We start from the raw sequence: 27862 nt of genomic DNA on the forward strand, positions 1-27862 counted from the left end.
CATCTGCAAAGAAATTCAGTCTCCAAGATATGTCTCTTTCATTTATCTCAGTGTTCAGTTCTGTCATTTTGCAGCATCACATGCAATTGCAGTAATAAAGCAGAATAAAAGGAAAGTGAAAACATACTGCCTGAACAGTTAGTGGGATTGTCTTGTTCTGCAAATTTAATAGGCAATGTACAACATATGGTTAAATATGTGGTTCTGTGGAGCCATTTGCAAACAGTGTTGAAAATGTTGCAAATACACTATCTAAAGAATAATCCTGGTACATAATTTTACAGCCAAGAATCTGTTTTATTTCTGCAAATGAAAGCAATATAAAAACTAATGAATTGGTGCTGACAGTGGGAATAGTTCAGCATTAATTCATCCTCCTTTAATTCTAGGCTATATAAAATATTTGGGAAAGTATACTCTCTGTGGATGTATTATGAAAGTTCAATTAGGTGATAGGTAATAAATGTTATTGAATCATCATACTGATTTTTTTTCCCCAAAAAAAGTACAAGTAAAAAACGTATGTACCTGCATTTCTTTGTCTAAATCTTTCATAGTGTTTAGCTAGTTTATGTAAGATTCCATTCTGTGCTTTGTCTCCATAGACTGAGTCTGATCCAGAGGTTATTTTTCCTTAACTTGGGAGTAAAGTAGATAATAAGGAGAAGACGTTATTAGCTTAGAGAAGATAAAAGCATAAACCTTCCAGTAGAAAATTCCCATGTTTTTCATCGTATTGGCAACCTGCAAGGCATTCCATCAGATTCCTGAATCTGACTTTAGCAAATAATCCTTCTACTTTTGTATCATTTTGCAAACATTTAAATTATTTCTATTGAAGGATGTGTTAACATTAATTAATTCGAAGTATTTTAAATACCAAATCAAGTGATTAGAGGTTTATGATGAAATTGGGAAAGCTCCTCATCCAGCTTGCTGTTTGAAGGATCAGATTAGGGATTTGTTACAAAACACCACTTTGTGCCACGTACAAGTCCTGCTGCTTCAAGCTAACTGAAAATCATTGAGAAAATTAAATGCCTGAAATCAGAATCATCATTTCTGTTCTTGTATGCCCTTCAATCCTTCAGCAATAGCATGGCATCTTTGCTGCAGAAGAATCCAATATTTTTTTAGCCTCCTTTGGATTTAGCAATACATCTTGTTCAGCAGATCAAACCTGAAACGGATACAAACCAGGTTCACTGGGTTTAAGTTAGCATGAACTCTTGGGATCAATTTGTGGAGAGTGCTAATTGGCTTGTGTATTTTTTTGGCAGGATCTATTGTTTGTGCTTTTCAAATGACAGAAATCTGAAAGTTTTAAAAGGAAAGATAAGGAGCAATCTTTTTACCAGGTCATTTGGAAATTGCAGGAATCCGCATGCTATTTGTTTGCCATTTGTTTGTAAAAATGCAACAGTTGAATAATGTTGATAAATGTTGTGGTTGAAAAATGAGTGCAGTTCCTGTCCCTCCTGTGCCAGAAGCTTCCCTCTGCCATTCACAGACTGTATTTGCACCCTATGTGGAAATGATTGAGAAGGAATTTGGAAAAGATGTTCACATGAAAAATCCTGTGTCACTTCCAGCACAAAGCACAACATATGCCAAGGGGAATTTGGGTTTTTGGCAAGTGATTGTCCCTAAACTGAGCTGTCATGAAGCATTTTAAAGACAAATCTTTGTTCTCCTCAAATCAATGAATATAAGGCTCATTTTGCATAGGCCTAAGTGCACAGAAGTAGGCAAACTGCAAACTTTTCTTAAGCCAGAGACTGAGAAGAGGATGAACAAAGTCACTTCCATGAAGATTTGCAAGGCAAAAAAGAGGACTAATATGTAGTGCCAGTGTTTCATATAAGTCTTACTTGCTTTCCTCAAGGAAAAATAGTTTGGGATGTATTTAAACAGCAGATCCAGTTTCTTAGCTCACTGTTTACGTTGCAGGTCTTTCGTCAACAAGTATTATACTTCTGTATTCCCACAGGTGTTAGCTGGTCAGCTATCTCACCGTTTAATTTTCTAGTAAAGCATAAGATATAAGGGAGGTCAGGAGCTGGCAAGATATTCTGAAGAACTTGCATTTTGTTTGATGTGTTCAGCTCTGATATTCTTCACTCAAGACCTGTGATTACATACCATAACCCACATTTACCTTGATGACTCCTTCAAGTAGTAGCCAGTTAAGACAGTACGTTATGAGAAGACTCTTGTCATTCAGCTCCGTGAAGGCTCAAAACCTTCATCAAAAAAAAATACAACGCTATGTAAACTGACAAAACTCTGAAGCAAACAAGGAAGATCATTCCAGCAGCAGTGTTACTGGAGTAGAGTCAACATTCAATAACAGAAAGCAATCTTTCTTTTGGCATTAAGGGCCAGTTCCTTTGTTTCTTACGATTCAGATGCGTTGAACTACCAAAAAGGCTCTGTAACAAGTTAATCTGAAGAACTAGATATGTTTGGTTTGTTTCTCTGCTTCAGTCTTTAGGCAGTCATCTGCTTTTGCAGGCTAAGCAAAATAACCACACTAGTTGTTTTTGGAAACTAGTTCAGTCCAGTTAGTGCTTTAAAGTCATGTTGTCCCTTGGGGGCCAAGTTGTCCTTAAGTTTTGCAAGCATGACTAGATAATTTTACAGTCCAGTAGATCCTCAGGATCATCATGTGAAAAGGACATGCTGTGAAATTCATTCTCTTCCATTTTTCTTTGAAAATTCTTTTTTTGTTTTCCTCAAACCAACAGCTGCAGAACAAAGTCAGCAGCTCACAATGCTGTTTCTTAAAGGATGCTATTTCCCCCAACTTGTTCTTAAAAACAAGTATACAGACAATTTCAATCTTTTTCCTTTTATCATGCAAAACCAGTGAATAACTCAAACCTTCTCATCAGCATTTGCTGCTTGTAGGGTATCTCTTACAAACATCGTCCAGTCTGTGCTCAGTCTTCTCTCTCCAAAGTTGCTTTTATTTCCATTTGTATTCTAAAGGGAAGAACAAATAATCTTCCTGATTCCAGGCAAGATCAATAACTGCTGAGATGCTCTGGGCAAATATTGCCAGACTGCTGCAGGAGACTATGGAGATGGTGCTTGCGTATTGGGGCAGACCTACTCCGATGTTAAATGTCATCAGCCTTTTTGATTTGCTTGAAGGCTGTGTGTTAAGTTAATGTGGTTATTGACTGATCCAAGGCCAAAAGTAAACACTTACTGAGACAGCAAGAAGAACTCCTTGCTCAACCATTTTTTTCTTGACGGACTATGACAGTTGGTGATAGAAGCAAGGAATGTAGCTGGTGCTAAGATGTCCCTTTTCTATATCATACTTTTAATAGTTTTTTATATCTAGTTCCAACTTGAAATTGCAGTTAAGGTACTGTAATGTTTTAATTTACCTACCATAAAAGATAAAAATAATTTAGTGAAAGGTGCAAAGTATTGTCTATAGGAATGGCTATGTGAAGTGTTCAGTCCAACAGTAAAATAAAACAATAAAGCCATGTCATGAGCTTTGGTAAAACAGAAAGAGTTTACATGACTGCCATGCCATTTTTTCTTTCCCCTTGCTTCAAGCAGGGGGACAAAAAGCAGTGTAATGTTACATACGTATGCTGATATGCATACTTAAAATCTTTATGAATACTTCTAACCATTATTTCCTCCAAATATATATTGTATTCAAAAATAATGTTAATCTTTGGAGAGAACATTTTATGGCTGTTTAATTATAGGAATTATTTTGAGGTTTAACTGTAAAAAAAGGTTTAACTGCAGAGAATTCAGAGAAGCGGTTTGATTGCTCATAAATTTATGACTTGCTGGCAGTACTGCTCTTCAGTCTTCAGTCAGAGCATTTGTTTCTGACTCTTAAGAACTGGAAATGTCTGCTTGCCTCCTTATATTTTAGTCACTTTAGTTTTATGGCTTGTCCAGTAAGAGAAATAGTCTTACAGTAAACAGAAAGGAATTGAATTAGTCTGCCGGATGATTTAACTTACAACATAAAAACAGCTTCTTAAATCATAGTTCTTCTCTTTTGAAACTTGCTGTTTGGCTTACACAAAAAAAACTACAAGAGAGTTCACATTTCTTATATTTAATTTAACGTAAATACACAAGCACTTTATTTAGGCTCATTTTGGATGTGCCCGTTATTCATCAGACAATTCAGTGACTGTTGTCTTTCAGAGAAATCTCAACAGTAAGAAAGAAAACACTGAGTTAAGAAACCATCGTCTTCTTTTTCCTGCTGTACAAGAGAATTCTTTTTCTTGTTACATTACTTATATAAAAAGCCAGCTAGATGGTGTGTCAGAGGTCTTGTGGAGGAAGGAACCTGCAGAGTATGCTAAATTTGAACAATTTGCTAATTTCCTCTCCCCTGAAAAATAACTTCTTAGGAATGCATCATCAGTGCAAGAGCTAGTGCTACAAAACTCATCTGTCAGGGAGTCAAGCTAAGCTTTTTGCACAGTTGCTGAATTTACCCTAATGGCACCTTCTCAATCCCATTGTTTTTAATGGAATTTACCAAAACAAATCAAAGAAGTGGTTTCTGTGATGTTGGTGGCTGTGACAGTAATCAACATATACTTGTAACCTGAGAAACCGCTGAAACATTAGGGCTGGAACAGATAAAACTCTTGGTTCCTTTTCCGTATATATATATGAGTGAAACAGAAGTAGTCTGTACATACTAGTGGCAGAGAAAGACAAATGAGAGAGTTTTATGATCAAATGGCTTGTTCCTAAGTGATCCATGGTGTAAATCTAACAGAGTGACAGTTGGCACTGTCTTTGTACTGGTGATCATTTTACTTTTCAAGATATTTATGATGTTTCCAGTATCTGAGATCACAAACTCTGGAAATTCCTGTGTCCGCTTCAATCCTAGTACAATGATTAAAAAAAGCACTTTACTGTTTAAACGTGGGACAGCCTTAATATACAACATTAATTTTCAGCAAATACTCATTATGTTTGATATAAATTTAAAGAGTAGAATAAACACTCTAAAAGAGTAGTTTTTAATTTATTCTTCTTGTATCCGTGAAGACACCAAATTTATGGTCAGTGGAATTGCGCATGTGTGAAGAGGAACCGCGGAAGATCTCTGGTGAAGGACGTTAGAGTAAATTTTAATGCAAATAAGACTTCTTAAGCATTTTGTGTTTAATGAAGACTGCGGAAAGTCTGGAACTCTATAATTCTGTGCCCAGCATCAGGAGTTGTTTTTAAACTTGGGTATTCAAACTTGTCAGTTTGGATTCTCATCCTGCTTTGTTCCTCGCCCTAATGCTTTTGTCAACTACTTTGCACGTAGTTCACTACTTATTAGTTGTTCTTATTATTGTTATTATTATTAGTTTCCTGCTTGCTTCTTTCTAAAGCACGCCATTACTACCTTACAAAAGGACACTTGCGTTGGTAAATAGCTTGTTCCAGCTTCTACTGAAGCTATAGCTTGGACAAAAGTCACTTAGGACTATACTGTGACACTGCCCTGTACATGCCCTAAGGTGGTGCCGCAATATATATATATAAAACATAGAAATTGAAACATGGGAAGTTCACTTTGAATATCAGGAAACATGTTTTTACTGTGAGGGTGACCGAGCACTGCATGGGTTGCCTAGAGAGATTGTGGAGTCTCCATCCTTGGAGATATTCAAAAGCTGTCTGGACATGGTCCTGGGCAACTGTCTCTAGGTAGCCCTGCATGAGCCAGGGGTCTTGGATCGGATGACTTCCAGAGGTCCCTCCAGAATCAGCCATTCTGTGATTTTGTGAACTTTCACTCACAGCTTCATGAAAACACAGCCTCTTGGCTGTCTGGAGCACTTTGCATGAAAACAACAGGGAAAAGGAAAACTTGCCTTTTTCAGGCCATGGCACTATGACTACCATAGACCCACAACAATTACTCTACAGCAAAAGGAGCAACTCCTTCAAGAAGAAACAAACCCTGAGCTGGCTGGAGAAGAGCTACTCTGTGCTACCTGATCTAAGGACATTGTCAGTATAAATTTTAACCGTCTGAGGACTGGTCTCTGAGTGTTATAAATACCTGACTTAAAATAGCTGCGATGGTGTCAGATTGAGACTATGTGGGGATTCAGGAAGACTTACCCTTTTGACAGGGACCAGAGCAAAAAGACAGTAGTTAGTTTTTTTCATTGGCATGGCAAGCTGACCAGGTTTACTCTGCAGGTACCCATTAGCTAGTGGTTGGTTCAAGGAAGGTGGAAGAATATGGGAGATCCTGAGCCTTGGACCTTTTGTCCAAGGACCGTTTTGATTCCAACTGTTGAGAGTTGTTTCATTAAGCTATTATTCTGATGTTGAGTAAAATATTAAAGTGAGTAAATGAAGTTAGAAAAAACAAGTGAGCAGAAGGAAAGTTGAAGTAGACATACTTGATATCCTGTTCACGTTGTTATACTGGTATATTTGGTAAGCATCATTTAAAACTCTTCATTAACAACTGGAACAAACACGTAACACTGGCGGAAACAAAGAGCTCTCCACTTGCTGTTGAGTTAACACTGAAAAGCAAATAGAGTATCCTTTATGTACACAGAGTAATTTTAGCCTTTTCTGTGCCTGCCACCGTGGTCTAGGAGCCTACTTCAGAGTGAAGGCATCACTCTAAATCACTTAACAGTATCAGAACTAAAAGACACAGTCGAATTTACAAGGACAAGAATGAATCTTCTGTTAGCACTTCATGCTACATTAAGTATGTAATTATTGATTCACCATGCAAAGTTTATTAGGCTCTTCCACCCCACCCCCTGTTTTCACACAGATGGTGTTGCAAATCACCTCTCAACGGTCACCTGCTTGAAAGGAGAGTTTCATATGCAAAGTGCTATTCTTTGTTTAGATATGATAGCTTGCAAGATGTAAAATGAGACAGCTATTTAAATTTGTTGTTACAGCATTTGGGCTGGGTACACAAGATTAAATAAAAAGAAAATTAGGAAGCAGATGCTTGTGGCTTAACAGAGGAATTTTGCTAAAATATACTCTTCATTACTGGTGGATAGGAGTAATTTTACTAAGGCAGCTGTCTTCTTAATCAGGAAAACCACAAACCTCTAAGATGACATCCAGATGTTTTCTGTATTGCTTCACAATATAATGAGTTTCCATTGTATATGCCATATTTTTAATTCCATTCATATTTGGTTACATCCAATATATTCTCAAATACATGTATCATCTTCCTTAGCTGTAGAAGACCTGAGCACTAAATACGTGACATATTTTGTGCTCTTGACATCCTTGCGTGGTATTAGTCTACACGTTGCTTCTAGGGCTGACAGTGTCTCCCATCAGCATCCAAGCGCTTGGATATCGGACTTCTGCAGGTTTGAGGAGGGTTTGTTTTGTTGGGGATGGAGGGGTCTTGGGAAAGAGATCTTTAGTGATAGTGTCTGTTCAGCCTTTAGTTGTGTAGTTGTATGGTGCCTCTTACAGTGCTGCCTGGTGTTCAGAGCAGGACATACCATAACATTAATACATATATAGTAGGTTAATATCCTATTACAGTTACATGAATATCAGGTAAAACCAGAGATTTAAAACTTTCACTAGCTCTTAGATGTGGGCTCGGTCCTCCATCATGGGCTGCTGACAGTTTTAGTGCCTGCTAGCTTGCCATCTGCCCTGGCTAGAAACACATGCTTTATTTGACTGGAGACCTGGGATTCCAGGCTTTCCATTGCTGGCAGGACACAAGACTGGCATCCCGAATCTTTGACACTGATTTACTGACACTGAGCTGTTTCATGATTTATTTATTTGGAGTGGTGTGGGATTTCAGAATCCTAAGATTTGAGCGCAGTTTTGTAGGCGTGAGTCTTGTTACCTGTGGTTTGGGCCTCGGGAGCCAGCTGCCAGCGCACAGTTGATCTGCACATATGCAGCAAATCCAACTCATTACTCATTGTGCATGCTGTACGTCGCACCTCTTGAAAAATTAAGGCTGCTCTGAGTTTAGGGTGAGGAATTCTCAAAGGCTTTTATACCTAACAAATTCCTTTTATTACAGGCAATCATTAAAGTTTATTTACTACATTCATCACCACCTTATCTTGAATTATCACAACAGAGATAATATTAAATGGTCAGTTCATGAGCTTTCCAGTACTAATGGGTTGTAGCTAAGCTTTTAATTGTGCAAGTATTCATAACCTTTAAAAAAACTAATGTGTTCTTGACATTAATAGATAATTTAGCAGTTGCTTTTTCTCTTGTGCTCTAAAAGTTCTTCCTGTTAAATAGTTCTTGGACTTTATGTCTGTGTAAGCAATCTTAAATACATATGAATAGCACAAAAGGAAATAACTAAATATAACTGGAACAAACTCTTTATGATTTTTTAATTCTGCAGGAATTTAGCAATCCCTTCATTCCAATTTTAAAGTGCAAGTCAGATGAGTATAAGTTCCTGTACATTAATATTTCTTTGTGTTATGCCTTGCCTTCTTTCTGCCAGTTTGTACTGTTTATTACTGGCCTTCTTGAAATAAGATTTTCAAATGCAATATGTCTACTTAGAAATTCTTTAGTTAAAAAGCAACTGAAGCAATTACATGTTTTTGCTACTGCTGATAACTTGAGGGGTTTTGTGCTTGTTGCTACGTACATTTGGATTAAATCTGGAAATCTCTTACTAATCCAGTTACTTCCATTTGATTAAGTTCTCTACAGTCTTTTCTACGGGGGGGGACTCTTCATGGTACTATGTCACTTCTCTGGTACAATAATCTGCTAGAGAAGAAAATTATTTTTATTGCCATCAGTGAAACCATAACAAAAAAGGCTAATTGAATAAAAGAAGGTATTTTAAATATTTGTTTTCCTCAAAAATATAATCCAACTTTTGTAGTAAGCATCTTTTAAAGTGGATTTTCTTCTATGAGCTGGTGACCAGCATACTGGAGTATTCTGGAAACGTCAGTACAAATCTAAAAGCCTACTGGTGTTTCTCATCTCCTCAGTCATGAAAAAGACACGTACTGCTCTAGCAGTTTGCAGGTGAGGTAGAGTTGCTGCTCACAGATACCACAAGCTGCCTGAATCCCTCCAGTAAGGTTATTTGCATGCTTCTACCATCACGATTTTTGAAAGCTGGAAACTTATGTGCACCTTCCCAAATCGCCACGTCATCTTAGGTGCCAAGAGCTTCCACAAGGTTTGAGCTCTCTGATGCCTGCCGCTGTCACAGGTGTGTCAAATGTAAGCTTTGGGTTCCCATACTGAAGATCTGATTGTAAATGCTACCCTGTGGCTGTTTCAGCCTTGGATCTGGGTAGAAAGTCCCCTTTTACTACAGGATCTATATTTTCCGGTCTCTCTCCACTGAAAACCGTTTGTCTTTTCACACGTTCCAGCCCAGCTCTGTATGTAGCTGCTGAGCAAGATTGTGGGAATGGCTGCAGATTGTCACAGTTTTTGAACGAAACATTCCTTCTGCTTTATACAGCTGTGATATTGCTTATATGTGCGAGGGAGAGATTTGTGAATTTTAATGAGAGGGGAGCATCTGAGATTATTTACCAAACGAAGGGGTTTTTCCACATTTAGCCCTTTTCCTGGGATTTCTGATGCCTAACCCCAAGATGTCCCTGCGCTGTGCTGCGCATCAGCTTAACTTGCGCTCCCTCTGCTGGCATCCCAATGGGGTGGACACCCGGCCGGTTGCGTTTCGCTCATCCCCAGGGAGAGGGGGACTTGTTTAAATTCGCAATAAAATAAAACACTGCTCTGTCTGCTCAAAATTCTCGGGTGGAGGTGTGACAAACCGTGCTTTGTAAAGGAGCTAAAGCAGGCTTTGTTTCCTTCACTGTGCTTTGATGGAGGCAGTGTGGATTGAAATTTCCAGCACGTAGTCAGCTCCCCACTCTGTGGGCTGAGTGTGCCTTGGGTGACCCTACTGGGGGATTGGCTCAGGCAGCGCAGGCAGTGTGGGGTTCTTTGGGGTGTTTAGTGCAGAAGCACGTCCTTGCTTCTCTAGGGAAACTTCTCAGATCCAGCTAAGCCTCTGAGCTCCAGGTTGATACAACCCCAGGAGAGCCAGGCCATCTCTGCTCGGCCACGAGTGACCCTCTGGTCTTGGGGACTGAGGGGAGGCTTATTAGCTCTGAGCAAAGTAGCACAGGTGGACAAAGGCGCTTTGGGTCTGATGCTCCGCTTGCAAACCAGAAAGCCTTCCCAAAGAGTGCCGAAGAGCATGATGCCAACTCTGGCGTCAGCGTGTGCAATCATGCTGATGAGCTCTGCCTTGTCTTTGAACACTGTACGTGTAGCCTCGAGCAGAGCTGCTCATTTTTAGTGCACTGTTTTCTTCTGTATCCTGGTGAGAAGACATGAATTTGGGTGCAGCCCTAGGCTGGAGGTGGGCTCATGCGCTGGTGCGTGGTATTTCACGTGTGCTCCACTTAGGTCCAGCAGGACCAGGGCTGTCCCAGAGCTAGCAAGCTGGTCTTGGACCCAGTCTGTTTCTTGGGGAGAATGCTCAAAACATGCTCTTGGCACTTCTGGATCTGGGTGTGCAGTAGAGACTGCTACAGCTCTGAAGGTCCTAATTGAAGTCCATTGGGCTCCTTCTGTCGGTAGTGGCTACCACACTAACATGACTCGTTACAGTGCTTGTTTCCAGAAATGTTATTAACTGTCTCCTCACCTTGTAGCACAGGTAATTCATTACTAACTTGGCTTGGCCAGGAGTAAGTGAAGACTGAATGACATTAAACTCAAAACCACCTGTCTAGTGTCAAGGTGACAGGAATTGTAAAAGCAGTAATCGCGGCTGAATTAATGGCAGCAGCTAGGTAACTTATCTAGGTGTCATCAACACTGAAAATATGTTATAGGAAATGGTTTCAAATAACGACAGTTAGGTGTGGAATCACTTGGTATTGAAGATAGTGGGAGAATTCAGCTTACGGTATTTCACGTATTCTGGTATGTCGGCTGGAGTGCCACAATTTTTGTAGCATTTCTTATCTTTCATCATAAAAATAAAACAAATGCACACATAGCAAAAATCCTGAATCATCTTTCAGCAAAGAAGGTATTGGAACAAGTTCTTCTAAGAGAGTTCTCTTTTGTTAGCAGATCACTTTAAGCCTAAATCAACATTTGTTACATTGAAAGGATTTGTATTCAGTGTTCTGAAGAGCAGCAACGCTGCCTGTCCCTGTTCATTTTTCTGCTCTTGTTTCCTGTTTTTGCATGGAAATATTCATTCCTTACCCTGCTGGGAAACGCAGTCAGGTACAGGAAAGCAAGCAATAAATCTTACTTAGTGGCTTGTCAGTTTCTATCTGTAAATATAAAACAAAAATGAAAAATGCTTAATTTGACAGAATTAGAAATGTGGAGAAAATGTCTTTGTCAATTAAAAAAAATTAAAAATAGGACTGTTTTCTCTAGTGTTAAAAATTAACTTCTGTTTTCCCTTGTACGGAGCACTTTTTAAGGCAGAATTCTGGCTGTTCTTTATTTATGACATTGTACCATGTTATGCTCTTTTTGAATTGTACGTGCCTCATATGCAATTCTAAGATACTTCTTTGTTTCCTGTGTTTTCTTTTCTTCCTGATTAGCAACAGCAATTAAATCTATGATGAGGTAATCTAACATTTTCCAAGGGGTTTGTCATTCCAGCTAGAGGAAATGGTTTTGTTTATCCAGAGGAGATAACGTTCTTGCACTATGATGAAAGCCAGTGCTCTGGTCTCAGCCCTGCCATTGCATCTTTGCAGGCAGATCCTCATTTCTGTGTAGCAACACTGTTGTCCCTAATAAGGTTTGATAATGGACACAAGGGTGTGAAAAATGTGATTGATTATAGGATTGGGTCTTCTAACATGAACAACACAGTTCTGAATGTGTGACCTCTTTTAACAATCCCTTTTAAAAGAAAGTCTATTTGTCTAAATCCATTTTAAAAGATCACAAAACACACTTTGACATCTGCAAGCTACAAGTTTGCGTAGAGAATGTGAGTAGTGGCTTTAAATGAAGCGAGTATTTGGAAAACTTAGTTTGTTCTGTTCACGAGTTCTTTTCATCCAAAGTTTGTCCCACTGTCCTAATGCATGCCCCAAAACCTCTGCATTTGCATCAGTGGCACAAAGTAAGCAGAACTAAAAAAAAAAAAAAAGCCATGCTCGAGCTGCTTTTCTAAGCAAGAGTGCCTCACTGTATTAAGGTCACATTTGAGATAAATAAGGAACTTTTTGTTAGAAAAACAATTACTGTGGGAAAACTGCTGATGGAAATACTGTATATATAAATGGGGTTACTTTCCTTACCTTTTTCAGTGACAGTGCTAGCAGTTCTACTAAAATGAAAGATGCAGATTATAGTTGCTGAGGAAGTGGATGAGTCTTGGCATTGGGAATCACGACGTGCACAGGTACGGTGCTGTGCCAAAGCATACCTCCGAGCAGCTCGTGCACTGGTGGAGTAGTAGGGGAAGTTCCCAAGTTAGTTTGTTCTCTCTTATGACAACCAAAAAATATTTATATGTATTTCAAAAATAATTAAAAACATCAAATGGAGTGAGAAAAGAAGTGTGTTACTCCCTGGCTCAGTATGCGTGCTGTCCGTGGAATGAACAGACAAGAACAGGAAAGCTGCGCATGTGCAGCAGTGAGGTGCATTTCTTGTTTACGTGTTACTGCGTACTCAAACGTTGTTCGAAGAATTGCTGGCTTGGAGTAATGGTGACAGGGTTTGGTGTTTGTAAGGCACTGGAGATTGGTAACTCGAAAGACAACAAAGGTACTGCTTTCCTGAGCAATGAGCTTATTTTAAGTAACAATTCATAGCCTCCTAGTATAAACAGAGCTCTCAACAGAAAACGTAGTAATTCTGTCTTCTGTATAATCTATTATATGATTGTGGCAAGTATCTAATTTGCTTTAGTGCTAGTTTTAATTGTGACTAGGATTACAGAGTGTGAAGGATTCTGTGTATTTATTCCATGGAGGGGACTTTCTTATGCAAGACCTCCACACAGCGAGAATCATTATTATACAAGTTTGCTAGAGATCTTACACGCACCTTTTTACAATGTTAATAAGACTTTGAGTTTAAAAAGAAGGATTATCTCGTGTCCAAAATCTGTCATCTTACAAAATTTAAGTTAGAGAGAAATGCTTGAGAAAGCTTTTAGTATCCTGTCTAACTTTATAGTGTTGCATAGTGATCATGTATTTCTTACTGGTTTCAATTATCATTCTTTCCTGAATCACAGTCCTTTACTTAGAATAATTTTCTTTCTTGTAGTATAGTATCTAGCTGAGTTAAATGTCAGCACAATTTTCAGTGGCATGGTTTCTTTTAAAGGTAGCCACAACACTTTACTCTGAATCCTCAATTTAGAAGAAGGGATAGATGATGGTGTGGCTTATTGATTGCATCACCTGATGAAGGGACAGTTGATATGTCACTGAAATAACTCCACAGTTCCTGTTCCATAATAAGTATGCAGTCTAGATATGATGGAGCAGCAAGCAAGCCATGGAGGTTTTGGGAGTGTTTTGTAGATTTTTAGGCTGGTGGGTATATATTGAAACCATGAGAACTAAGTGTGAGCTGGTTGCCGGCATGGGACTGTGACAGCTTCTTCCAGGACTGATCCAGTTGCAGTACTTTGTGTAAGTAAGCCTTCGTTGCTGCTGGCTGAGCATCTGTGAGAAGAGTCCCAGGAAAAGTCCTTGAGCCTCTCAAGATAACCACCGGGATGGGAAATTTTGCTGAAAATCTTTTCTATTAGCATGTATAATATCTCTCATTTTTGTGCTCTGTCATTTCTGCCTTTACTGCGTGCATCTCAGTAAGGTTTGTCATACATTTTGCTTACCAAAAAATGACTTTACTGAGTGACAGTGGGGAGATATTAGGCAAAAAGTTGAAATTCATGTCAGCAATAGAGATATTAAGTAGGAGTTTCTATTGTTTATTTACTTTTATTATCCAAAAAAATATCTTGTGCTCTACAGTATTTATATCTTGTCCAATATTAGAAGTTTCTGCCAAAGAAAAATATGCTGAACATTGTGGACAATGTGCAATAATTGTAACACTCGCTTTTCCTGTTATTAATTTTTAACTGTTAAAGCTGGAAATTGAAAAATAAAGTGGTTTCTTTATTAATCTTCACCCTTTTACCATTGCTGGAAGAGCATAATTTTGCTGCCTAAAGTTGCTGTTTATGGTGTTCAGTCATTCAGAGTGTTGTTGTATTCTTGTCATTCTTGCCTATACTGTTCTACTTAATAGATAGTGATTTAGCAGTCAGTTGTTCAGCCATGTTAAATTAGCCCTAGAGATAAAATTGGATAATGTCCATAGCTGACATTTTTAAATATGAAAGGGGAAAGAAAATCACTAGCATGCATTAGTAATACCCTATAAAAATTCTCTTGTAAACACGAAGTGCATCTTCACCTCAAGACATGTTCTAAAATTGTGTCGTGGTTTAAAAATAATTTTTTAGTTCTCTTTTCTAGTTGCTTGCTAGGAAAATTGTTTAGTACATTGGAAGAGGTTCATTTTGGACAAGAAAGAAGTTAGAATGCCTGGCTTCACTGTGTATTCTAATGTTGGTGTTCAGAGCACTGTCCTTATCAGGAGTGAATTACTTTTTCCTTGCATGTCCATATGTGGAACAGTATTTCTTTACTGCTTTGTGGCAGATGTGTTTATTTTTGACATTTCTGTGATTTAAGCAATTTTATTTTGAAAGACATCAGGTTGTTAATTTATAAAAGAAATACAATAGAAGTGAAAAAATACATGAGTGTTGGTAGAAATATATGAAAGTAAAGCATTATTGCTGTACATCAGATCTTTAATTAAGATCCTAAAATGTTACTTTTTTGTCCAGAAGCGGTTATTTTAACAGACCTCTTTATGGGCTTGCATGTTTTCTTTTTAATGATGAAGGATTAATGCAGCCTGTAAGGTACAGCAGTTACTGAGCCTTGCTGCCACTGCTATGGTTCAATACATATGTGCTTTTTGAAAGGGAGATCTCCTCTTGTCTTTAAATACACATCTAAAAGTGTACGTATGGCACCTGTAACCACAATCCATAAAGTAAAATATCTACACCCTCTACATATGGCAAAAGAAAAGGTTTTATCCTGCGCAGCAGATGCTTCTACAGAAATTCAGGGGGCTTGTGTGCCCGTTGCTTTGGAGGGCCATCGTAACCGCTCTCCTGTTAGTACTTCAGTGTTTCAGGGCAGGGATGCTAAGGTTGATCGCACCATATGTTGCGAAAGGCTGATGAGACCTCTCTTGTGGTGAAAGAGCAAAGCATAGGTTTGGGCTCAGAAGATGAATGTGAAAAAATGTGGCTGCGTAGTGTAACGAGGGGAAAGCTTGTGTGCTCCTGGTGGGGTTACTGTCGCTGGCTCCGCTCAAGCAAATCTACTAAGAGATAATTATGTTCTGCACCAACTGTTTCTGAGTGTCCCTCAAGGTTTTAACCCTTGGGGAGGCTGAATTATGTGCTGAATATAGATCACAAATCCATAACTAATTCTCATCAGAATCCACACAATTGGTAAACTAGGAAAGAAGAATTAACATGGATTATGAAGGGATTTCCAAGCAAATTGTTTTCCCTGCTGCCTTTCGTCAAGTTTCTCCCAGCACTCACATGCAATCCACTCGAAAAAGTTTTCTGACTCCAGCCATAATATGACTTCAAATTATTTAACCTCCCTCAAAATATCTTGTACTGTAATTCTAAATCTTGGACTGTTTTCACAGAAATCTTGCAGTCTGTGTCATATGAAGAGACTCTGGGGTACTCTGGAGCCTCTTTATTGTAATGTGATTATCCCAGAGTTTTACATTTTCTCCTGATCACATATTTTTCAATAATAAAAACATTTACTCAAAGTGGCATTTAGAAAGTGGGATTTTATGAATTGTATTTTATTTATGTGGAAAGAAATTTCTTCATTACCTGGGTTTGACTAGCAAAAGACTTTACGTGTTCATATAAACATATAACCATTTTTTTCCTTCTCCAAAAATTTGCTGTACCATACTTTGCTACACCACGAGATGCATCATATGTACACATTGATTTCTAATACATAAATAAAAATTCATCATAAGTATATCTGAAGGGGAAAATATGCAGTAAAGGGAGCCATTGTTAGAAAGAGAATGATGAAGGTGACTTTGCTGTTTTGGCTACTACACCTGGGATAATCCCTTTCAGTGTTGTGCAGGATCCCAGTGTAATTCCAAGCAAATAGGCCTTGAACATCCACATATTGAAATCACTAAATAGGTTTCTATATTTAAGTTGTAACAATATTGCTTCTAATTAAAAACTCTCTTACTAGAGCACTCAATGCTTGAAAAGTCAGGTTAATGTAACCTGAGTTGAGCTGGCAGTTGAAGGAGAGCAAAATCCGCTTTGTTCTAGATTTGTAACTATTTCTCTGAACATAGAAGTTCCTGAGCTTAAATTGTCATTCTTGTGGGCACATGTTAAGCAATTGGGGTCTTTCCGCTTCTTGTTTTGAAGATGAAATCTGAAACTCTTTACATGCTAAAGACCAGTTAAGTCTCTGTTATCTGTAGGAGTATATTTCAATTTTTTGATCTCCTTCTATGACCAGGTGACCCATGTAGTGGATGAGGGAAAGGCTGTGGATGTCATCTATCCGCACTTTAGTAAGGCCTTTTACACTGTTTCCCACAGCATCCTCCTGGAGAAACTAGCTGCCCATGGTTTGGATGGGTGTATGCTTCGCTGGGTAAAAAACTGACTGGATGGCCGAGCTCAGAGAGTGGTGGTGAATGGAGTTAAATCCAACTGGTGGCCGGTCACAAGTGGTGTTCCCCAGGGCTCAGTTTTGGGTCCAGTCTTGTTTAACATCTTTATCAATGATCTGGATGAGGGGATTGAACCTGAAAGGAGGTTGTAGTGAGGCGGGTGTTGGTCTCTTCTCCCAAGTAACTAGTGATACGAGCAGATGGCCTCAAGTTGCATCAGGGGAGGTTTACATTGGATATTAGGAAAAATTCCTTTCCTGAAGGAGTGGTCAGACATTGGAACAGGCTGCCCAGGGAAATGGTGGAGTCACCATACCTGGAGGTGTCAAAAAAACATGTAGATTTGGTACTTCAGGACATGGTTTAGCAGGAACGGTCGTGTTGGGTTGACAGTTGGACTTGGTGATCTTAGGTCTTTTCCAACCTTAATGATTCTATGATTAATCATGGCATTGATGCCCATCTGGGTATGAGCCAGCTGAGTCCATAAGACTGTGCTGCTGCAAAAATATCATTTTTCTTCTCTTTTTTTTGAGGAGGGGCAGGGAGAGGGTTGGTTTCGCTGCAGGTTGCCCGTGCATCACATTCGCAGGGCAGCAGGTGCACGGCGATCCATCCCCGGTTCCCACGGCATGCTGAGCCACTGTTGTTAAACCTCGCACAGAGCAAAGGCAGCATTTCTGTGGCAGCATCACTGGCGCTCCAGGAGGTGATGTAGGTTAGGGCAGGGAGCTGCCTGCGAGCCAGCCTGGCTCCAGCAGCGTTCCCAGCTGATGGCCGCCCTTTCCGAGCCCGGAGCACGGGGCAGGCACGCAGGCGGCTCTGCGCAAACTGGAGCCGCTCTGACCGCACTGGTGTCTCTGGCATGGTGCTGGTCATGCCAGACGCAGGTCTTCCAGGCATCATCGCTGTGTGATCCTGCTCCTGTTACTGCGTGTGGTGGAAAATGGGTCGTGCTGTTTTGCCCCTTTGACGTCACTCTTAAAAAAACAGGAGTGCTTTGTGAGATGACTTAGACTGTACGCTCAGTAATGGTATTATCTGAAGGAATTCAGTAGGAGCAACAATGCGTTTTCCAACACTTTCTTTCTTCTTCACTTCCAGGTTTTCCGAAAAAAGGCCGTGGAGCTTGGAGAGAAATTGCTACCTGCTTTCAACACTCCCACTGGGATTCCTTGGGCGTTGCTTAATATCAAGAGGTAAAACAACTTCTTTTTGGTGACTAGAGCATACAAAAAAGTTATGTTGAAACCATCTTCACCACAGAACCATTAGAATTGCTTCACACTTTTGTCTTTCCAGCTAGGTAATAGTTGATATAAGATCCTTGGTTCTACAGTTTAAATTGGGAATTTTAAGTAGATATATGTTGTACACACAAGAACACATCTAGAATTACATTTATTCACCTCAGAACTGGCTGCTTTTTTTGTCAGTTAGTGTGTGGCTCATCACTTCTCCTGAAGTGTTCCACTGCTTTTAGTGTTGTTGTATGTAGGGTAAGGGCCAAAGGACGTGTGCTACTCTGAAAGGGTAAAGTTTCCAGCCACTTTGTACTCTTATTTTTACCTGCTGTCAAGCATAGCATCAGCAAGTCCTTCAGTAGCACACCAAGAAACAAGAGTAATACCTGCTAGAAGTGACTCGCTGTTCTGCACCCTCGCCCGCGGAGTGGTTTTGCTTTGGCCAGTTGTGCTTTGAAGACAGCTGCGTGTTTGCTGCAGGAGACGCATGCTCTCCTAAAGTCACTCTGGTCTCCAGTATCTGACTCCAGACAGATGTCAGCAACTCCTTGGTCTGCCTGTTAGGAGAGGTACTGTGCTGGTAATGATAACGTTTTCTTTGCACTTCCTGGGGAAGAATACTGAAAGCTACACCTGCGGGGTGTATTTGTGTATTTGTAGGGACACATCAGCTTTCCTCATACTTTAGTGAGTTCTGCACAAGCTGAGTAGCACAACAGCTTGAGGTTCGTTTGTTATTTTTTTTTAAGCTGTTACAAAAACTTCTGAGGACAAAACCCTAGCATACGTTTGTAATTGCAACACAACAGTACCTTATTCTGCGTAGTATATGTAAACACGTTTAAGGTACTTAGGTTGAAAATTTGTCTTATTTGTAGCCCTTATCCATATCCTTGCTTATCTACTAAGTATTTCAGTGGTTTTTGCCAATAGTTCGAATTCTGTGGTCAGTTTTTATTGTTCTGTTGCTGGCTTTTCACAACAATTACTGTGGTGCACTACAAATGTCAGCCACAGACACTACAAGGTGGTAATGCAAAAGAGATTCACTTATTATCTGGCACCAAAGTGGAAGAGGGTCTCCAGTGAGGTATCTTCCTTTGCTATGGCAGAAAAGGATACATTAAAAGCTGGGTTCTTGGTTATTCATTCCAAATCCTTGCACATCTGTCTAGATTTGACCTTCAATAGGTGTCTCCTCCATAATAGTGTGTGTAAACAAATATGCTGTCATCCAGGCTTAGAGAATGCTAAGCCACTGAAGCCTGCATATATTACAGATATAATACGCCTCATTTCTGATTAGTATTTTATTTGATTTTATTTTGATTATTCTTCAAATTGGAGAACACTCACAATAGATTGTGGGTGTCAGTGGTTATTTTTAAATGACCATTTTTGGATTAGCAGATGAGCTGGTTATTTGTTTCACTATGCAAATGTTCTTCACAAAGTAGTTTGTTTTCTCTGCTCGTCCTATATCATCATACCCAGATTTGCTCTCTTCTTGGGTGCCTCTGTATCTAAATGTATATATGTGCTCTCATCTGAGTGTGTCCTTGCATACCAAAGGCATCCACCTGAAGTCTTGGACTCTTCTCCATTGTTTTTCTTCATCCTGCTTCTTTCTTCACAACTTGATGACCAGGGGACACTTACTGTCTATTTGTGGAACCCAAATTATCAAATATATTAAAAAGTTCACTTTTAGTTCAGCTAAAATTATTAGCCAGATCTTGAGTGTGTTTGTAAAATTTCCTTTTGCCTCTGAAGTATGTTTAAAGTAACTAGATTGGTAGCTTCTACGGGGATTTCCTGTTCTTTCTTTCTAAATGTTTCAGTTACATTTCCGTATTTCTGATGTTCTTGATATTGCCCTGGATCTTCAGTTCATCTTCAGCATCTGGTTTTGCTTCTGCTTATTATCCCACATTTGAAGTTCCTTTTACATCTCACTTGCTTATTTGAGTAACCAGTGTTGTGTAACACTTGTTGACTATTCTGGCTGAAAACACTGATACGAAGAGAGGCCGCAGAGGGAGAAGGTGTACAAGGTTGTTTTGGCTTGGCAGATGGGTTTGAGTCTGCTTTTGGGGGTAAGGAGTGCAAGCTGGAAAAGCTGCTTTTATTTAGTTAGTTATTTACTTATTTACTTACTATTTTCCGTCCTCACCCAAATCCTTTGTTCAGATATTTCGTCTTCAGTACTTATAAAATGGCAGCTTCTTAAAATACTCTAGTTCAAAATCCTTTATTTTTCTCCTGTAAGCCATGACAATCTGGCTTCTTCATGCTAAAATTTTCATTTCCCTTTCTCTCTAAAAACTTCAAGTAATTTATGACTGAGCAATCGGATTGCTTGTGTATTTCTGTAGTATGCTTCTCAGATTTATAGAAATAAAAAAAAAAATCTGAAATTATGTCTCTCTTAGTGAGTTAAGCAATCTTAACAAATGTCCAGTTTGCATCATGTTCACAGGATCAAGTAACCTTTTAAATGTATCTGTTTATTTTTACCCCTGTAACTGTTAAAAAGGAAGCTGCATGGGACTTGTATTTATGGGATGACGCTCAGCTGTGAAATACAGAGAAGAACCCAGATGTTATTAGTCTATTGGATCAGTCAGAAATAAACTTCTGAGCATAAGATCCTGTACAATATTTTTTCTCTTTTGTATGGAAATTGTCTCTTTATGTCACTTTTTCCCCCTTTGAAAGCAGACCTGTATTTTTTTTTAGTCACTATTAGTTCCAGTAAGACCACATTACTACTTTCTAATAAGCAACCCAGAAGCATTCTTATATGAAAGAGTGTATTTTCCATTAAATGTTTGCTCTCTTGACGTTGACCAGTTGAATAGTTGTTTTAAGGTTATTTATTATCCCTTATGTGCTACTATGCAGCAATACTGTTATACATTAAGTTGCCTGGCTTTTTACGAAGAATCAATGTATGATATAACCTTTAAGTGCATTTGAAACTTTGAAAAATAGTTATGCCTTACCTTAATGAAAAAGTTTTTGACTGGGCTAAGTAATATTTTTATTTCTGGAAACAAAACAAACTGGAAATAGGTTTTTTGGACAACCAGCCTGTTTGCAAAGGTTGTGGCTAATACTGTGCTTGTTCCCCTGGCTCAGTGGCAAAAGCAAATAATGTAAGCATTTGCTTACAAATGCCCAGACCATGGGCAGTTCTATGTAGAAGGAAAATCTATGAGGTATGGGTGGAGTGAGTCAGAGCAGGGAAGCTTAACAGAAGCCAGAAAGGAGGAAGTTGAAGTAAATTTGGTTAATTTGTATGACTATCAAACCACAGGGAGTGATAAGATTTACTCAGCATAAATGCCAAGCATTTGCTGTGTCTGATGTCAGCCTAGGATTTTTTGCCTTTTATACTTTAGCACTGATTATATGTAAATAGTGCACGTGACCTGAATTCAGTGTTACATATTTCATGAAGTGAGATAGCAGAGGCCTTACTAAATTGTTTGAACAAAGTGGTTACTCATTTGTAGGTAACTGAGGATGGAAGTAACAAAACTGCAATATTTATGCTATTGGGATGTTGTCAGCATGATGTTAAAGCAAGGTCCTCTTTTGATTTTTTAATTATTATTATTATTGTTTTTTAAATTGCCACATTTTGTACAGAATATTTAAGTTATGCCACAGGCTTTTCCAGGCCTTAAAGTGTTCAGGTTTAGAATAAAAGTTTCTTACAGCTACCAAGCCCTCAGAGCTACTGCATGGATTCAGAACAAGAAGATACACCCACCGCGCAGCTTCAAAAACAATCTTTTTTCTCTCACCTTACTTGGAAAAAAGAAAATAATAATGAAAGATGTGCCCTTAATTTTTTTTATTCTGAATGCTTTAGTTTTTACCACCAGCTAAGATTCCTGTTCCATGACAACTGGGCCGAGCAGGATGGCTCTCCCCCACCAGTCTTGCATGCCCAACAGAGCTTGGCAGCTTTTGCGAGGGATTTGATGCTAAAATGCCACAGTGTCTGCCAGGGTGACACAGGCACAGGTCTTGCTCTTTTCTGTGGCACAAGCTCTGGTATTTCAGAGTACTGCCAGTATTTTAGGTTGTGGGCATTTCACAGAATCACAGAATCACACAGAATAGTCGGGGTTGGAAGGGACCTCTGTGGGTTATCTAGTCCAACCCTACTGCCGAAGCAGGGTCACCTACAGCAGGCTGCACAGGACCTTGTCCAGGCGGGTCTTGAATATCTCCAGAGAAGGAGACTCAACAACCTCCCTGGGCAGCCTGTTCCAGGGCTCCGTCACCCTCAGAGGGAAGAAGTTCTTCCTCATGTTCAGATGGAACTTCCTGTGCTTCAGTTTGTGCCCATTGCCCCTTGTCCTGTCGCTGGGCACTACTGAAAAGAGCTTGGCCCCATCCTCCTGACACCCACCCTTCAGATATTTATAAGCATTTATTAGGTCCCCTCGTAGCCTTCTCTTCTTCAGGCTGAACAAGCCCAGCTCCCTCAGCCTCTCCTCGTAGGGGAGATGTTCCAGTCCCCTCATCATCCTTGTAGCCCTCCACTGGACTCTCTCCAGTAGCTCCTCATCTTTCTTGAACTGGGGAGCCCAGAACTGGACAGAGTACTCCAGGTGAGGCCTCACTAGGGCAGTGTAGAGGGGAAGGACAACCTCCCTCGTCCTCCTGGCCACACTCCTCCTAATGCACCCCAGAATGCCATTGGCCTTCTTGGCAGCCAGGACACACTGCTGGCTCATGGTTAACCTGTCGTCCACCAGGACACCCAGGTCCCTCTCCGCAGAGCTGCTCTCCAGCAGGTCCACCCCAAGCCTGTACTGATGCATGGGGTTGTTCCTCCCCAGGTGCAGGACCCTGCATTTGCCTTTGTTCAACCTCATCAGGTTCCTCTCTGCCCAACTCTCCAGCCTGTCCAGGTCACGCTGAATGGCAGCACAGCCTTCCGGTGTGTCTACCACACCTCCCAGTTTGGTGTCATCAGCAAACTTGCTGAGGGTACATTCTAACTCTTCATCCAGGTCGTTGATGAAGAAGTTAAACAAGACTGGGCCCAGTACTGACCCCTGGGGGACACCACTAGTTACCAGCCTCCAACTGGACTCAGCGCCACTGATGACAACCCTCTGAGTTCTGCCATTCAACCAGTTCTCAATCCACTTCACTGACCACTCATCCAGCCCACACTTCCTGAGCTTCCCTAGGAGTATATCATGGGAGGCTGTGTCGAAAGCCTTACTGAAGTCGAGGTAGACAACATCCACGGCTCTCCCTTCGTCTACCCAGCCAGTCATGTCATCGTAGAAAGCTATCAGATTGGTCAGGTATGATTTCCCCTTGGTGAATCCACGCTGACTACTCCTGATAACCTTCTTTTCTTCCACTTGCTTGGTGATGGCCTCCAGGATAAGCTGCTCATTCACCTTTCCCGGGATGGAGGTGAGGCTGACCGGCCTGTAGTTCCCTGGGTCCTCCTTCTTGCCCTTTTTGAAGATTGGAGTGACATTGGCCTTTCTCCAGTCCTCGGGCACCTCTCCTGTCCTCCAGGACCTCTCAAAGATGATTGGAGAGTGGCTCAGCAATGACATCCGCCAGCTCTCTCAGCACTCGTGGGTGCATTCCATGGGGGCCCATGGATTTGTGGACGTCCAGATCGCTTAAGCGATCCCTCACAGAGTCCTCCTCGACCAAGGGAAAGTCGTCCTCTCTGTAGGCTTCCTCTCTTACCTCCGGGGCCTGGGATTCCTGAGGGCCAGTCTTAGCATTTAGCATTTAGAGGAGCTTTTCTGTCAGCACCTTCCACCTAGGAGGAAGTGTGGCTGATAAACGAACCACCAAGGCGTGAAATGTTGGTCTTCAGACAACAGGCCTTGCTTGAGAATATTTTAACATTTCAAAGTAATTCCCCATTTCAGAACATGTTTAAGCTCTCATGTGCCTAACTCACTTAAGGAATAGATAGCCTTCAAAATGTCTTTAGTGTCCTACCTCATTGGAAGAACTCTAGTATTCTTAAGAAAAGATGTAGATTTTAGTGTGTAACAGAATGGTTCTCTCTGAGTTCTGGGACTTCTAAAACATCATAATCAATGCACTGAAGGGTATATTCCTTTACTAGTTTTAAAGGAATCTTAATGCATTAGGAAAGTTTGAAAGTATAAAGAAGAAAGGATCCAGACACATAAATTCAGTAAACCCCTTTGGACAGCTTAATTGCCTCACACTATCAGAAATGCCTGAAATGTGAATGTTGAATGATTTTGCAAAATTTTCTAAGCATCAAGTTGTCTGTATGATATTATCTTCTTTAACAGAATTAGTGATCCATGCTTTTACTTGTCCTGGTGACTCAACAAGCACACTCTTGCAGAGATTCAGTTAGAATGGCTAATTTAAATTTTCTGGTTTGCACGATTAATTTTAGTGTCTAAATTAAACAAACAAAAAAATGCTTCAGAGTTAAATAAAGTTTATTCTTCAAATCTGACTGTCTTTGGCAAAAATAAACCTGTTTTTTAAACAGGTTGTAAAGAGGAAAAATTTACAGCTTGTCATTGTAGGACCATGCAGAAGTTGTGTTTAGATGGAATCTTTAATTTTATCCCTTCTGTCTAACTTGGGCATAATTTTAGAGGAAGGAATCAAAACTACCTCTAGAAACCACTAAAAGTAGTCTAGTTTGCATGCTTAATAAAGGCTTTGTGTGTGTGGTTTTGGCAAATGCTCCACTGATGTTATAAATTAAAGCGGTAATAGTAACAAAAAGGTTTTGGAAATTGAGTTAAACATTGAGATTTCCCCTGTAGCAAAACAGACCAATTGAAACCAGACTTTTCCCTTCAGGCATTTGGATCACAGTGTGGATTTGTATTAGCACTGGATGCAAAGAGATAAATCCTAGCTGAACTTTACCTGTCTAAAAATTATTTGTCTGGTGTTTAACATGTTTTGGCATAGAATGACTTGCCTTCAAGAGATACTGATCTCTTTCCATTGACTAAAAAAAAGACTATAGGCAAATAATTGGAAGAATTAACTTTCTGAATTGAGGAAATGAATTCCATTCTAATTTGTAAGTAACCAGTGACAAGAATTATTTCAGCAAAGGGTACATTTTTTCAGCACTGCCATTTTGGGTGGTGGTTAACCCACTGATTCATTGCATGATTCATAAACAACTTTACATTTCTTGAGTCAGTACTGGATGCAAAATAAACTTGAAAAAGTAGTTTTGTGTTTGGGGCATTTTGATATCACCATGTTATGTGCTGTCCGATTAGCAATTTCATTGTTTTAGAATGTCACACTAAGCAAAGTGCTTGCCATGTCTTTGCCTTATTTGAAAGGAGTAACCTGTTCTACATTGCATGAATAGTGCTGTGTATTCAACAAGAACCAAATGAACTGTTGTAAAATCAGATTTCATTTAAAAGAAAAATCAGATTTCCTTTTTTCCTTTAAGTTTCTATAAATAATTCTTTCATGGTCATACATAAAATTAAAACAATTGGTCTGAGAGTGTTAAAAAAATTAAGATTTTCTGACTGGAGGTGTCAGTAGACATCAGTGCAGTTTTCAGGACAGATACTTTTGACCTGTGGTGGTGTCTGATTTGCCATTGAGAAATGCAAAAAATCTCATTATAAAAATATCAGAAAAATTCCGTGAGATAGTTCAAGGTACATATCTGTTTTCTGGGGAAAAAAAAAGAATGAAGAAAAATACTATTTTGGTGAAAACCCATAATGTTAAGCTGTATTATTCACACAGCAGTTTCAATTCAGTATTGTAATGCTGAATGTGTGTGGGAGGCAGCCCTCTGGCAATAACACAGGAAGGATTTGGGACCTATTATTGCTTCTGCAAAATATCTGTCTCAGTTCAAGTGCTTCCTTTATAGCCAAAGGAAAGAGATTCTGGTCCCAAATTCTAAGTTTAAACACTAACTCTTTCCCCTCAGTTTATTAGTGCACTGTAATAGGAGTATAAATACTTACAAGTTTGTAATTTTCATACTATTTGTCTGTTTAGAACCCTGTGTGAAATTAGTAATGTGATTCCTCAGCATAAAATGTGTGACTGCAAACACTTTATAGATCTCTGTGGTGCTAACAATAGGCAGTGTTCTTTTGTGCAACAAAAAAAACCTTGTGCCAGACAGTCCCATCGAAGCCAGCTGGTTACAGGAGGGTCTTGGTCTTCACTTCATGGGGTTTGCCCGCCTCCACAGCAGACGCTTTCTTCAGAGTATCAAAACGTTCCCCAGCTATCACAAATTTTTGTCTTGATGGCTTAAAAAGAATGGGAAATGGCTTTTTTTGTGTTTTAGTTATAAAGGAAATATGAAAATTTTCTGTGCTGGAAGGGCGGGAGGGGTGGTGGTGGCGATGGAGATGACACAACTCGAGTCCAGATAAGCAGGTTGCACTATTTTGTGTTTTGCCATAGAAGATATCAGGAATAGGAAGTTCACCCTGGTCACCTATGGTATGTGCCAACCAGGTGCTTCAAATTTTCTACTAGTCTGGCTGTGAATTAACCAGGCCGTGGCTGAAACACAGTGACGTAGGGTGGATAGTGATGGGCATGGGAAAGTTGCATCAGATCCTAGATTTGCTTCCAGATAGTTAAAACTGCTCTTGCTCCCCAACAAAATCTGCCTTCAAGATTTTGAAATTGCATTTAGTAAAATTAAATTTATAAATTAGTATATAGATGTTAGTGTCGCTTGTAGTCTTGCTTCAGCTGGGTAACTGCTGCTGTCACCTGGATGTTGGCAGATAATTACGAGTTATTTGTATGATGTACTTTCCCACTGCCTAGGAGGTGCAAGAAAACACTCAGTATTGAGTTGCCAAACATATTTCAGAGTTGAAGCTGTACATGAAGATGTGCAGGATGAGGCTCAGTTCAAGATGAGACATGTTTGTACATTTTGCCAGCACAGCAGGACCTAGCTCCTGTTACAGTCATCAGGGAGCCAGGCACTACAAAGTAGCTCCAGAAGCAGTTGTCTTGCCCTGAAATAAATGCCCAGAGCCTGGCCCGCTGAGCTGCCCTTCGCTGACCATATCGACTGTGCTGGGAACTCCAACACATGACTGTAGGCACATTAATCTTTGTACTGGTTCAAGATCATTTCCCTTTCAATTGCTTGTGTCGTGTATGTCCTAATTTTAATCTGTGTCCGGTAAATGGTAATCTTATAATAGACAAAATATGACTGTTGGAAGAGGCTTCCTTCAGAGGGAAGGGAATCAATTTGTACAGGCTTCAGGTTTCATTAAATAAACAAAATAAGCACAAGCACATCTCAGTCACTTCCACAACAATTCAAGTCACCTCAGGGAAACATTTCATCTAAGAATAATAGTTGCTGTAGGGTTGTTTCTTCTAAGAATTTTCTAAATGAGAAATTGTGAAAACACTTATGAATTATTCACTTTGTGTATTTGATAAAATGTATGTACATTTGCAGGATTTTGCCTGCAAAATGCATCGCTTCTTAAGTCATTAGGGAACTCTTTAAATGGCCATGAGAGAGGGAATTTGCTGAGTGTTCTCCTTGTGTCTTTTAGCTCAAATTGTTTTAAGACTTCTACTTGGATAAATTCTAAAAATTAGCATGTCATTCTTAAAAATAGTAATTTCAAAATGGAAAGATGGTGGTTGCTTTTTTCCCTACTCTAAGCATCTTTATGATGTGGTGGAAAATAAGGATTGAGATCTACTGGGCACTATACTTTGACTTTCTGACTAAATGGTTGGTGATAGTA

At 39.7% G+C, this 27862-nt stretch overlaps 1 protein-coding gene across 1 annotated transcript in view; it reads left to right on the forward strand.

The window, feature by feature from the left end:
- MAN1A1 (mannosidase alpha class 1A member 1) overlaps positions 1–27862 on the forward strand; it is a 156034-nt gene that overhangs the window by 70544 nt on the left and 57628 nt on the right. The window contains exon 5 of the mRNA XM_075414151.1: positions 17935–18029. Within this exon, the coding sequence (XP_075270266.1) occupies positions 17935–18029 (95 nt within the window). The remainder of the gene's footprint in view (positions 1–17934; positions 18030–27862) is intronic.

The sequence above is a fragment of the Opisthocomus hoazin genome, chromosome 2 (genome assembly GCF_030867145.1).
Source record: "Opisthocomus hoazin isolate bOpiHoa1 chromosome 2, bOpiHoa1.hap1, whole genome shotgun sequence".
Taxonomy (NCBI): domain Eukaryota; kingdom Metazoa; phylum Chordata; class Aves; order Opisthocomiformes; family Opisthocomidae; genus Opisthocomus; species Opisthocomus hoazin.